Raw genomic sequence first — 14,642 nt, 5'->3', positions numbered from 1 at the left:
AAATGACGAGAATAGCAAACGAAGTAATGTTAAACTGCAAGTATGCTCGAAGGCAAAATATGATAGACACCCTAAGAAACAAAAATTAGGCGAAATACCAATACCAAATTATCCAGGTGAAATTTTACATATCGACATCTTTTCCACGGACAGAAAACAATTCCTCGCTTGCATAGACAAATTTTCCAAATTTGCCGTTGTCCAGCCAATAGCATCTCGAGCAATTGTTGACGTAATGGTGCCTATTCTGCAATAATTAAACTTATTTACCAAAACAAAGGTCATATTTTGCGATAATGAAGCATCCTTCAACTCAGAAACTATCACTTCACTACTTAGAAACCAATATGACATAGATGTAGTTAATGCTCCTGCTCTTCACAGCAGCTCAAATGGTCAAGTGGAACGGTTCCACAGTACTTTGATAGAAATTGCTAGATGTCTTAAAATCGACAAAGGAATAAGCGATACAAATCAATTAATTATTCAAGCAACATTGGCATATAATAGAACATTACATTCTGTCACAGGTTTAAAACCAATTGATATAATACATTCGTCGTCTAATGACATTAAAAAAGAATTCGAGACAAAATTACACAGGCTCAAGAAACCCAATTAACCCGGTTTTACTCAAACAGGCAGAATAGAGTTTTTGAAGTCGGCGAAAAAGTCTACCTAAAAAACAACAAAAGATTAGGCAACAAATTGTCCCCCTTATATTCTGAGGAAACCATACAAGCTGACCTGGGAACTTCAGTACTTATTAAAGGGAGGGTAGTCCACAAGGACAATTTGAAATTACTGAAGTTATTCTTATTAGATCTGATTAAAAACAGAGATACAATGATTTAACGTTAGCTTATTCATTCTTTTCCTTTCAGGCTCATATTACACTTATTCGCCATCTGTAACGTAGCACATGCTCGCATCACCGACTATTATCACTCAAGATACATTCCTGTGTTAAATGGTAGGGTTTTAGTATGGGAGCAATATAGTTATATTCGACATTCAACTAACTTAACAGATTTCGTGAAAATTTTAGACGATACTGCCAAGATGACGGAATGATGATGAAATATTTCCTCAGTCGCATATGAGAAAATTGCACACTGTCGACATAGAACATGCTCGAAATTTACTGTCCACCTTAAAATTACATCATCGATTAGCCAGAAGTTTAGATTTTCTAGAAACAGCATTGAAAGTTGTGGCAGGAACTCCAGATGCAGCTGACTTTGAAAGGCTTAGAATGTCTGAGCCGCAACTTATCGAATCAAACAATAGGCAAGTCTTGATTAACACAGAAATACAAAAACAAGTAAATCGGCTCACAGCCGGCTGTGATTTTTGAGATTAATTCAATTTACAAAAAATTCAAACGAATTTTTTTGTAAATTGAATTCGTCTCAAAAAACATACGTAAAATTACAAATTTATTGTTTAATACTGAAAATGTTAGCACATTATGCTACTAATGCTAACTAGAGAGCAAATAAAGAATTCATTTATCGCAGTTTGCCCATCTAAAATAAATAAACGAATTATTTTATCGGTTAGACATCGTATGTATTAGTCTTGGTTGATTAAAATCAACTTTGTATATCAAAACAAATTTAGGGCCTGTTTCACTATGTCGAACGAAAATGAAAACGAAAGAAAAATCACTAAACTCGTGTATGATTTTCAATTTTTGTAGTTGTTTCGAAGCAAAACCAAAGTCAGTATTACCATGAAAAGCAAAGTTTAGGTGTTTTTCGTTCGCATTCATTTTCTTTCGACATAGTGAAACAGGCCCTTAATTTTTCCGCCTTGTAAACAAATATTTACATTTTAAATTATTTTTAGTGTATTCTTGTGCCTGCTAGCAACTTTTTGTATTTTCTAGCAGCATGTTGCAAAAAACAGAGTTGTATACGAGGATTAATGCCGGATTTAAAACAAATCCACTCAATACGAGGATTTATTTTTGTATTTTGAAAATCTGGTAGATTTTGGCCGGATTTGGCAAATAAAACCTGATAATGGGTTAAATCCGGCTAATGGTGTCATATCTAAATGGCATATAACCTTGCAAAAGGCCCTAATATAAATTATTTATGATTGCTTTGTTTTTATTGGCATGAGAAAGACAACAAACGCGAATGGTAAAATAAAGAGGACTCGCAAAAATCTTAAATTTCACTTTAACGTGTGTGGACACTAATGAAACTTGAAAAGAAACTTTAATGAAATTGGTCTTAAGAAACCTTGCCAGTCTGACCATCGACTTTCAGTGCGTAGCAAAACAGGTGGCGATGGATAATTATTTCTTTTTTATTTTCGTTTTGCTTAATACTTCTTCATTCCACTGCATGCAGACAACGAAGCAGAAACAAACTACTAAAAGTTTAATGCATAAAAGCGATAAACAAAACAAACTCCACGTATCCGCGACAATTTATTAAAATAAACTACTAAACCACATTTTAAAACAGTTAGCGCTACTTTTAATTAATATTTTTCGATATTTCTTAAATATTTTACGGAGGGCGAGTTTTTTACTTGTTGTTTTTTCAGTGTTGCGTTTTTGTCCAGTTTTCTCTTTTACCACTTTTAACATTAAAAATGTACAGGAACAAAGCTATCCCAATTTGTCAATAACAATAAAAAATTTTTTGACAATTTGAATTACTTTCAATCTAAATAATCTTGTTGTTATAGTAACTGGTTCGCCTTATTTATTGCACGTGGGTATAGCTGTAATGTTAAAAAATTATAGCAAACTATACTATAGCTCTGTTCCAGAACTAAAAAGTTTTTACAATTTTTACCACTTTTACACATTTTGCGTTCCCGTACACAAAATTTATATGAAAATCGTTTACGACTTTTACAACTTTTACGACTTTTACCATTTTATAAAGTACGGGAACGGGCCATATTATAACAAATTAATATATATTTTTATAGTATAGACGTCATAATACCCCGTTTGTTTAGAGGTAGGCTAGGTATGAAAATCGCTGAAAAGTACAACCCTGCAGCCATGGCTTAAAACGTCAAATGGCTTGGTACAATAATAAATGTAGATTTATCTGCATAGCTAGCCCGTTTTACAAAAACATATGGAATTTAGAACTTCACTTTTTATATGTTAAAAGCACCTAATAGAGTAAAAAATTACTTTACTTGGCGTTTACACCAGACAGTTTGTCTTCAAATACAATTCTGATTTACAAAACATACATACATTTGACGTTTGTCTCCCATCTGTCCATAACTAGGCGTTTACACCAGACAGTTTGTCTTCAAATACAACTCTGATTTACTAACACATACATACATTTGTCGTTTGTCTCCCACCTGTCCATCATTTTTTCACAGACAGTAAGGAAGACAAATTTTTGGCATTTTTGTAAAAAATAAGTGAGATAATGATTGAAATGTTTTAAAAACAAAAGAACATGAACAAAAACAAAATATGTGAATAGAAAACAAAAAGAAGTCGATGATTTTCATTTAAATTTTTACAACTGTTTTTGCAGTTGTCGGGACTCCTACGTCACACAGGCAAGTTGTGGGATTTTGACAATCAATACATGAAGTCAACTGTCCTGTCATTTGTAAACGCAGGGTTATGTTTTCACAGACAGTAAGGAAGTCAAATTTTTGGAATTTTTGTAAAAATAAGTGAGATAACAATTGAAATATGTTGAAAACAAAAGAACATGAACAAAAACAAAATATGTGAATGGAAAACAAAAAGATGTCGATGATTTTCATTCAAAATTTTACAACTGTTTTTGCAGTTGTCGTGAAGCCTACGTCACACAGGCAAGTTGTGGGATTTTGACAATCAATACATGAAGTCAACTGTCCTGTCATTTGTAAACGCAGGGTTAGCTAGGCTCCAGAATATTGTTGCTGGAAAAGTGTTCCAAAAATAGCAAAAGTTGTACCCAAATTTATGACAGTGAAAAAATGTCATTCTTCTTTTTTTCTACTTGACAAGTTTGGCTGATCTATCATCGTGATTGCGGGCATCGGATTTGTAGATACATTTCAGCTAGAATTTTTACAAAAATTGTAATTTTTATATTCCCGTACTTTTAGAACAAATTTCAATTGGTATCAATATTTGACGAATCGTTCTTTCGCAAGTATTACTATTAAAAAATTAACAAATTTAATTTCGCCACGCGAATAAAAATCGTTTTAACTTGTTTTTAATTTTAAGATATAGCGTTGCAGCAGAAGTTTTTGTTGGAACAATTCACCGATGCATCTACCTTTATTATTGCATAATGTCAACAACAATAAAAAATGTCAACCCTTCTTTTGACACAATAGTATCAAGTTTACACTTGCGCTCCAAAATCCATCGGATTTCACGAAATCCTGAAATACACCCCAGTGTTTACACTTATTTTTTGCTGATTTCGAACATATCACAATAATCAATGTAGATGCATATGCGCAGCTGTTCGAACATGAATTTTCAAAACAAGTTGTTGAAAATTGAATTAATCGTCAAAAATATACGACAATATTTCTATATTGTATACAACTTTATTTCGAAAAATATCGTAAAATTATCTATATATCGTATTAATTGTGTATAGAACTAACAAATGAATAAATAAAAAATGATTTTATTCGTATTCATAATAATAAATTTTAATAGATAAGAGGTGTGTTTAGAACAAACCCGTTCGTAGGTATTGATATGGTTACGAAGTTTTTCGGCAAATCACACACACTCGACCCGAACGCAAAGTAAGAGAGCAAATGTTTTGATTTTTTTACTTCAGTCTTGTGCTGAATGTCATGCAAGCAGGTTGATGCCGCTTTATTTGTTTTTTTTTTTTTGGGTACACTGAAAAGATTTTGCAGTTGTACAGCAAATATGTGGAGGGAAGAATTTGAAAATGATTTTTTGTTTTGTATTAATATTTTTAATGACGCAGAATGCCTCGTCTGCAATGCAACGATAAAAAATTTATATAAACAAAGGAGAGGATTCGAAATGCGGTATATGTATCTGTTTGCTTTGATGAAAGCACTGATATAAGGGACACAAGTCAAATGCTAATTTATATTAGAACCGTAGACAATTTGTTCAATGCATTTGAAGAAATTTTAAAGTTGAAATCGCTCTCATTAATTAACTCTTAGCAATCGCAGTTTTAATTAAAGAAACTGAAGTGGATACTTTTGACTGTGATTCACTGTATATTATTTTTAATTTTAATCATACAAAGCGAACGCGCCAACAATATATTTTTTCTATTTGAAAATTTTGCCTTTTTAGGCGAAGATCATTTTTAGTATTATTTTTTTTTTTTAATTTATTAATCGAGTTTTTTTATGATCTATAATGCAAATAAAAAAGGAAAGCCGACGATTCGAACCCACACACCCACCACTATGTTTGGCTCTGAACGCTAACACGCCGTGACAACTTTTTTCCTGTGTTTTTCATTTCATACTCAAAATGAAAATCATCACCCTGTTCTGTCAGTGTAATTTTACCCACACATAAACAATTTAAGCGCTCGCTCTTCTTGGTCGGATATGGTTTAGAACCTGCAAAATATTACTACTTGCAGTAGTTTTCTCGTTTAGTGCTAAAATGCGTTCCTGAACTCCGAAATCTAGCAAGACTTCCACTTCTCTTTAAACAAAAATAGAGCCGAATAACGCTTCCTTCTCCTGTTTTCTGCCATACAATTTTGGTCTAGTAGAAACTAGAAGCATGTTCATTGATAGTCCGGTCAAAATAGACATGCGTATAAGGGGGAAATAGCAAAAATTCCCACAAAGCTTAATTTTGGTAGAGAGCTAGGGTTAGCTATTAGAACACCCTCACCGGGGATAACAATCTTGAAGCGATGTGGGGGCTTAAGTATGCTTCCTTATCCTTTCTGACCGGACAATGCAACTCTAGAAGCATATTCTGCTTTTAGACACATTGACTGTGTTCATAGGAAGTTGTGCACGACTAAAGATTATCCCAGGTCTCTGATCCTCCAACTCAAGGAAGATCCCCTAACACCGGGGTGTTAAGCGACCTCGTGCCTATCGGTGTTCTAAGGTTTGCAGTTAGGGTACCAACTGTATTCGAACGGAGCCTCAGCGAGTAGTTAGCGCCCCAGTCATGGTAGTGGAGGGCTATGCCATGGCTGTACTCAGCTCATGGAAAATTCAATCATTAATAAAACCCCAAACAACAACAATCCCGAATCATCAACATTACCGACCTTTGCTTCGAACCCGGACAATGCCGCACCTCGTGCGAACACCCAACCCCTGGGCGGGGACGTCAACAAACCGACAGTGGACAGTGTGAACGACGCCATCAATAAGCAGAGCAGGGAATTGCTCGAGCTCCTGGGGGACAGTGAGAGTCTCCGACTCAGTCACGAGAGCCCCCCCTCCATGGGACTGGGAGAGTTGGGAGGATGATGAGATGGATATTACAATTATCCCATCTTTGGAGAGCTCCAACCTAACGGTCGAGGCTCCCTCTCCTTCAGGGGCTAAACTGTCGGTCGGTTCCGACAAACCAACCCTGAACAGGCAAGACGCCTTGGTTGAGGATGCTGTGGAGGAGGATACGTCAACGGCCTCCCCCATGTCTCCCTCTACCAGAGCCAATAAATCTCGGCAGAAGAAGGACAGGTATAACTACCGGAGAGTCATCTACTACTGTCGTAGATTTATTGGCAAGGACCCATCCGAGGTGACCCCGTCGGAATTTAGGGAAATTGGCCTGAAGATCAGATTTGTGAGGCGTTTCGAAAAGAAATACCCTCACTTTGAAAAAATCTCCCTGCCAATTGACCAGATCCCGACCCCTGTGGAGGCTGCAGTTTCCAGCTCAGCGGCTGAGAAAAAGGCAACCTCTATGGGGAAAACCACAAAACCAGTGCTGTCAATCTGCTCTAATTCGTTGCGAGCGTCTGTGACGACCGCGGCAGGATTGGACAGGTCGACTCCACTGGCCCCGAAGACTACGGAGCGTAAGGGAAACACTGGTGTGATCCCTTCCGTTTCGAAGTTGGTGCAGGGTAAAGTGCAGCCACCAGCTAGACAACCGCCAAAGGTACCGCCTATGCCGACTGTCTTGCCAGTGTCTGCCACTGTACCTGCCGGGGTAAAGAAGGGTGTAGATCCAGTATGGGCGACGAACTTACAGTTGACTGGACAACAGACAACTGTAAGGTCATCGACACCTACTGGAGCTCATTCTTCTGATGTAAAGAGAGGTGCTGGCAGTGGGAGTGGCCATGGGGTTGTAGCGGATGACGGACCATCGACCTCAAAACAGAGCGGATAATCGAAGACATCTGCGCAGGAATGCGTCAAGAGGGTCCGATCTTCTGAGGATCCGCATGCTGTTGCTAAGAGGGTGGTGGATCGTCGTCCGAGCAACCACATGGGAACTCTCTCACAGGGGACGACCGGTCAGGGGAAGTCTGAGGGGGCTCAACCTGGGAAGGCTAGTAAAGCCGACCCAGGTAAGTCATACCCACGGTCTTCCAAGGACAAGGCCCCGATGTCAGTCAACCGGGAAGGCGTGATCGCCCCGGAGAATCTCCGGGTGGTGATAATTGACAAGGCTGATCTGGATGGGATGATCAGCGATTCGCACTGGATTGCAGTGGAACGCCTGTTGAGAGAGGCTATCACCTCTGATGAGGTTGACGCCAGTAAGACCGGCTTCGGCAGAGCAGTCATCCAAAGGGGAATCAGAATTCTCTATTGTCAGGATGAAGAGTCAAGAGACTTCCTCGTCCAACTAATAGGGGATTCTGGTAACCTCTGGGAAGGCTGTAAGCTAGCTGCTGTCCCTGTTGAGGAGATTCCCAGGAGGATCGTGGCCACTACGTGGGTGCCGCCTCCTGACTCTTAAGCAGAGGGAGTGGTTAAGATGCTGCGGAAGCAAAACAGAGGTCTTTCGGTAGACGGCTGGAGGCTTTTGAAGCGCTTCAGGGAGAGAGACGGCATGGTGATGCGTTTCACCATAGACAGTGAGAGTGCTGAGTACATCAGAGACTGTGGGGGAGTGCTGTACTTCGGTTCCGGTGGACTTCGGTTCCGGTTCTCGGGGTCACAGTAAGGTTGTTCAGCAGCATGGTCTCAAGGTGTTGCAGATTAATCTGCACCACAGTAAGGCCGCAGCTGCTGAACTCCTTCTCTCCCTCACAGACTCTGCTGTGGATATTGCTTTGGTCCAGGAACCCTATTTATATAAAAATAGGGTTTCTGGGCTAAACAATAAGCACTTTTCACTATTCCACGCGAATAATGGAGATAAAGTAAGAACTTGTATTGTAGCTAGAAAAAGTTTAAATCTTATTCAACTCTACAATTACAGTGATGGTGATACGACTGTGGTGAGACTAGACGAGGTTACCGGTAGGGCTTTAGTCTTGGCCTCAGTCTATATGCCGTATGAGGCACCCGACCCACCTAGCGAATTGGTGCGCAAACTTGTGGAGGAGACGGCGGGCAGTTGCAGATTGGTGATGGGCTGTGATGCAAATGCTCACCACTTTCACTGGGGAAGCAGAGATACCAATACGAGGGGTGAGTCCATATTCGATTTTATTTTAGTTAATAATCTGAGAGTATGCAACAGGGGTGACACTGCCACCTTTCATAATAGGGTAAGGGAGGAGGTCTTAGACATCGCTCTTACAAATATGGAGGATACTTCCATAATGGACTGGAGAGTATCGAATGAGTGTTCTTTTTCAGATCACAGGGCGATACACTTTCGAGTGCATTATGGAGGTAAAAGGCAACCACCTCATACTAATCCAAGGAGAACAAGCTGGGAAATCTACAACTCCCTTGTTTCCCCGAGGTTGTGCGAGTTCCCCGAACCACGTACAACGGAGGAAATAGATGGCCAAGTTGAAGATCTCACGCGTGTCCTCCTGTGTTGCTATGAGAAGTCCTGCCCATTAACTTATCCTGGTAGGAGAACACAACCAGTTTGGTGGAATAAGGAGCTGGCTAAGCTTAGGAAAAGTTGTAGGAAAGCATATAATAAAGCTAACAGAACAAAGTCTGATACCGACTGGAACCTCTATAAAGAGAGTTTCAATCGGTATAAGAGTGAAATCAGGAAAGCTAAAAGGGACTCGTGGAAAAGCTTCAGTGAGTCGATAGAAGGGGTTAATGCAGCGGCAAGATTCCGTAAGGTGATCTCGAAGGACCCAAAGCCCTTCGGGAGCATCAAACGGGATGACGGTACCTGGACTAACTCCGCTCTGGAGACTTTAGATCTGCTGACAGGAACACACTTCCCTGGGAGTGAGGATGCCAGTTCGAGTGCACCGGGTGGCTCTTGTCAACAGATTAATAAGCTGTCCCAAAATCTCTTGGGCGATAAGTACTTTTCAGCCATATAAGTCGCCTGGACCTGATGGTGTCATTCCAGCGATGCTTCAGAATGCACCGGCTGTGCTGATTACCATCCTTCGGAAGATTTTTAAGGCATGTTTAATACTATCGCACATTCCGGCACTATGGAAAGAGGTGACAGTGACCTATATTCCCAAAGCTGGGAAACCAAGTCACTCGCTGCCTAAAGACTATAGGCCGATTAGTCTTTCCTCCTTTCTCTTAAAGACTTTGGAGAGGTTGTTAGACTTAGAAATTAGAACTTTCTTCAGCAGTGACCTTATAAGCAATTCGCAACATGCTTATATTAAAGGTAAATCAACAGAAACAGCGCTACATTGTGTCGTAGGTTATATAGAGAAGAATATGGGGGATTCGAACTTCACCCTGGCTGCCTTTCTGGACATAGAGGGTGCTTTTAATAACGTGAAGCTCGAATCCATTCATCTCGCTCTAGAATCTCTGGGTGTCCCCTCTATAGAATGGATTGATAGCATGCTTAGAAGCAGACTTATCAATTCTAATATTGGGGAGAGCTCTATTAGGAGATCTGTCACCAGGGGCACACCTCAAGGGGGAGTCTTATCCCCCTTGCTCTGGCTACTGGTGATAAATGGGATACTCATGGAATTCGAAAATCTAGGAACAAAGGTAGTTGCCTATGCGGATGATGTGGTAATCCAGATTAGCGGGAAATTCTTAAACACATTATCTGATCTAATGCAAAGGGCACTTGCTAAACTCTCACGCTGGGCTCACAACAATGGACTGGGTGTGAATCCGGCTAAGACAGAGCTGGTGCTCTTTACTGGGAAAAGGAAGATCAGCGAGTTCGTACCACCAGCACTGGATGGAGTGCAGTTGACTCTCTCTACAGAGGCGAAATACCTGGGTGTGATTCTTGACCATCAGCTTAGATGGAAAAGGAACACAGAGGAGCGCGCTAAAAGGGGTCTAATTGCACTCTATTCTTGCAAGAACTCGATAGGTAAGAGTTGGGGTCTGAGACCAAATGTCGTACATTGGTTGTTCTCGACAGTGGTATGCCCCATTTTGACCTATGGGTGTCTTGTTTGGTGGCAGGCCCTGAATAGTAAGTCAAATCTATCTAGATTAGCTAGTGTGCAAAGATCTGCTTCAGTACTTATTACGGGGGCAATGAAGAGCACCCCTCAAGAAGCACTGAGTAGATAGTCAGGCCGCCCTTAAGGCGCTAAGGTCGTACACTATTAAATCTAGGATTGTTCAAAACTGTAGGTCCTTATTAAAAACATGTAATTTACGCGTTAGGCTATGCTGGGTACCAGGGCACTGTAATGTTGAGGGAAACGAGATTGTTGACGAACTAACAAGACGTGGCTCCCAGTCCTCTAACCTCGTGGTGGAGGACTACGTTAAACCACCGCTTTGTTACTTCCTCGGCAAGCTTAGCCAGTTCTACGCAGAGAAAACCGAAAGGATATGGCAGGACGTACCTGGCTGTAAGGTATCAAAGTCAATCTGGCCGGCAATCTCGAGGCGTAGAACTGCGTCCCTTCTCTCACTTTGCAAGTCGGAGATCAGGACCGCCACAGGAGTCATAACTGGCCACTGTGGCATTAGATCTATGACATGCAAGTGGGATGGCAACAGCATTGAGTACTGTAGGCTATGTGAGGATGAGGAGGAAACGGAGACAATTGAGCACCTTCTATGTAAATGTCCTAGACTTACTGTCAAAAGGCATTTATTTTTTGGTGTACATGTGATTGAATCTCTTTCCTACTTCTCTTCTGTCAACCCAAAAATTCTGGTAGCGTTCTGCAAGAGCCTTAAGTGGCTCTGGGGCAGGTCAGTGCAGACTTAATTTGCATCCGTATGTAGTATATCTATATTTACATGTATATACATACATATATCTATATTTTCCTTTACTTTGATTTACTCTTCACCCACCTTTTGACTATTACTAATTACTTTATTTTCTTCTTCCTCCTCTCATCTATTCTGTACATTTCCATTCCTCCTTCCTATCCAAACCTCCTACCTAACCAACCATCTCCCAACACATAGCATTGAAACCCCCACATCACCAACACTGCTCTTGGCAAACCAAATTAATCTACCTACCATCAATAAACATCATCATCATGCACACAATCACCATATATTCAAACACAATAACCGGATACATCTAATCATCACAACACAGAAACTTAACTACATCACAACAACCATACCATCAATCACCAACAACCGCACCATCAATCACCAACAACAACAATAGTCTGGATGATCACAATGGACCTCAAGGTCTCCGAGTGGAGTGGCTGTCGGCATGGCAGTCACGCATCCTAAACCTAACCTAACCTAGCTATTAGAACAACGTACTAAAAGTCCCCATCGATCCCATGTGTGCAAAACAAGTTATTCGGGGTCAAAGGTCATTTTTGGAGGCATTATTCAGTTTTTTTTAATTTTTCTCAAAAACGGTAAGACTTAGCAAAAGCCGGTTAAAGTAAAAATTGTAGATTCAATAATTGTCTACAAGATTGGTCTTTATGATTCTTAAAAAAGACTTACCATTTTCGAGATATCGCGATCTAAAGGTCAAATAAAAAATTAGCCGCGTAAGTACATTATGAGGCGAGCCGGTTAAAGTAACGACACTATGTGTTAGATACTTCCGCAAGTTTTCAAACGATATCCACTTTGCAGTAATCGGTTCAGTACAACCGCGTTTAACCCGGTTTTTAAATTTGGCCTTTCGGGTCGAATAACCGGCGAACCGGATCCGCAACCGTTGAAAATTACACATTTCCGTAATCAGCGCAACAAACCCTACCTTCGGACAAAACTTGAAAAAAATCGGAGAGTTTTCGTTGGGGTCGTTCCCGTTAGGCTTTCGATTATTCATGTGGCTTAAATGGGCTATTTTTGCATAAAATGACTCTAACATTGAATAACTCTACTAAACACGCTCCGATTTTGTTGGAATTTTTTTAGAAGATAGCTATATTTTTTTTGGGGACAGACCCGATTACTTCGCTTATTTTTGGCGGTTCGTCTGAATATGTGCTTAAGTGCATAAAAATCATGTGTTTTTTAGAACAGCTATATCTCAAAAATTGTTCCTTCTAGGAAAAAAATTATAAAGGTCAAACTCGTAGATAATTTTTCTGTCTACAATATTTACTTTAGTCACTTTTTGATTAGATCAACCGTTTTCAAGAAATAAATCCGAAAACCTAAAAACCCTTAAAATTTGACCTTTGACCCCGAATAAGTGGAGTTTTTGCAATTTCCGCAATTTGTATGGGGAAGCCATTTGTGACAATTCACTCTTTTTTAACATTACCATTAAAAAACTACGGGAACGCAATGAAAAATAGCATTTTTAATTTAATATTTTTTCACATTAGCGGTATTCACTCATGTTGGTAAAGTGGCATTGTAGATCTTGTACATCTTGTAAATATTGTAGATCTACAAGTGTTTACAATACCACAACAACAAAATACATGAAAGTGTAATTTACCACAGGGTTGTTAATTTACTCGACCTAAAAGTATTGTAAACATTCCATTGTACTTTTACAAGGGTTAGAACAGCTGATTGCTGTGTCGTCACTTTGTTGTGAGTTTTATTTATGTCGGAGTTTTGTTTTTTTGGCAGAAAAATGGGAAAAATAAAAAGAATAAAAGAATGGAGGCCAAGAAAAAAACAATTTTTTATGAAAAAAGTGAAATAAAACTGGATCTAAAAGATAGACTTATGACGTCGTTAAGATACTTTGATTTGTTTACGATATTCACAAAAAAGACATTCACACTTCGTTGTAAAAAACCCTGGTACATATAGTACATTAACAAGTGTTGTAAATCTACCACAATGAGTGAATACCGCTATTGTTTACAAATTTTGATACTTAAATTTTTTGTTGCAGCAATTGACCATCTACCTTGTTTATTGTGATGGGTGAAAAGTGTTTGCAACGTTTGGTAATTTTTTAGGCAAAAACAGGGTTGTATATCATGTGTACTGTTTTTTCGATGTTGATTTCGCTGAAATCACGAAATGAGATGATTTAATTTTTGTAGGCGAAATCATGATAAATTTTGCTTGATTCCGCGCGAAATCATGAAACGCCTTCGAAATCAAGAAACGACGCTGAATGTAAACCCAGCATTGGCCATAATAAGAAAAAATTGTGATCAGCTGTTAGCTGTGGCGTACCTGTAATTATCCTACAATGGCAAATGTCAAATAAATCCTAATAAAGAAGGTTAACCCGGCAAAAAGCTCTAATGCAAACGCAGTTTAACTAATAATATCGATTGTTTTTTAGGTTTGTCCTCGTACTTAGTCCGGGTCCATAATAGAGCGATTTCATTGAAAAAAAATTCATGAAATTAGTCGTTCTTAGATCGAGTTCTCCACTATTTACTTTTCATGATATTACTCTACAAGTTCCGGACTAAGAGTAATTTCAGCGAAATTTTGACATGGAAGTAAAAGAAAATGTAAAATAAAACGTTCTGTTTGTTTCATACGAATATTACAACAAAGCAAAATTGCAGAACACATGAAACCGTGTACACTAGTTTCTTGAAATTATGCATTTTTTTTGCAAAAAATGCACAGTTTCATGCTGAAATTTCATTGAAATTACTCTAGTGTGGCCCGGGACCAATGGAACTCGATCTGGGGACGCACAATTTCATAATTTTTTTTCAATGAAATCGCTTTAATGTGGACCGGACTTACTAAATGTTGCTGAAACATTTTTTCAGTAACTTTCCCTTTATACAACTGTCAAGATTCGAAACATTTGTAATGCTTGGTTTACATTTACGAAATCCACTCGAAATCAACTGTCAATTCCTTTAAGCAGGGCACTCACCTATCAGTCTGCCCGACAGCATTTGTGATAGTGTGTGTAAATTTTCGAAATTTGAAAATCTATGTGTGAAGGCCTCGTCACATAAGAGGATTTCCTGCTTAATTCATTAAAGATGTGTTCGTTTACTCAACAATTTGTACAAGTTCTGTAACTTCTTGTAATCGGCTAGGGTCTTTTGCATTGTACTGTAGAGTAACCGAGCAACATCCAGTAATACTTTATACACATTTTGAGCAAAGACATAAATACAACTAAGACTAGACAAAATGCATGCAACAAAAAAATGTTTACGAAACTTTGTATAGAAACATTACCCTTAACAGGTTGCAGTTAATTCAAAATCGCAACCAAGGAGGAACAT

At 39.1% G+C, this 14,642-nt stretch overlaps 1 protein-coding gene across 1 annotated transcript; it reads left to right on the top strand.

The window, feature by feature from the left end:
• The first annotated feature begins 8,245 nt into the window (after positions 1-8,245).
• LOC141395030 (uncharacterized) lies at positions 8,246-11,665 on the top strand. The gene is made up of 3 exons (XM_073970394.1): positions 8,246-8,306; positions 8,366-8,618; positions 11,591-11,665. The coding sequence occupies exons 1-3, from the start codon at positions 8,296-8,298 to the stop codon at positions 11,663-11,665; spliced, it is 339 nt and encodes a 112-aa protein (XP_073826495.1). The 5' UTR covers positions 8,246-8,295.
• Positions 11,666-14,642: the final 2,977 nt, after the last annotated feature.

This window comes from Musca autumnalis, unplaced genomic scaffold (genome assembly GCF_047663935.1).
Source record: "Musca autumnalis isolate F117 unplaced genomic scaffold, ASM4766393v1 scaffold_2, whole genome shotgun sequence".
Taxonomy (NCBI): Eukaryota; Metazoa; Arthropoda; class Insecta; order Diptera; family Muscidae; genus Musca; species Musca autumnalis.
Note: the sequence above shows the minus strand (reverse complement) of the source record. Positions and strands in the feature narration are given on the sequence as shown.

Bases quoted from the DNA above. Each gene is read 5' to 3' on its own strand.
- LOC141395030 (XM_073970394.1), top strand. The intron at 8,619-11,590 runs GTATGCAACAGG...ATCACAACACAG, and splicing joins TTTTAGTTAATAATCTGAGA to AAACTTAACTACATCACAAC.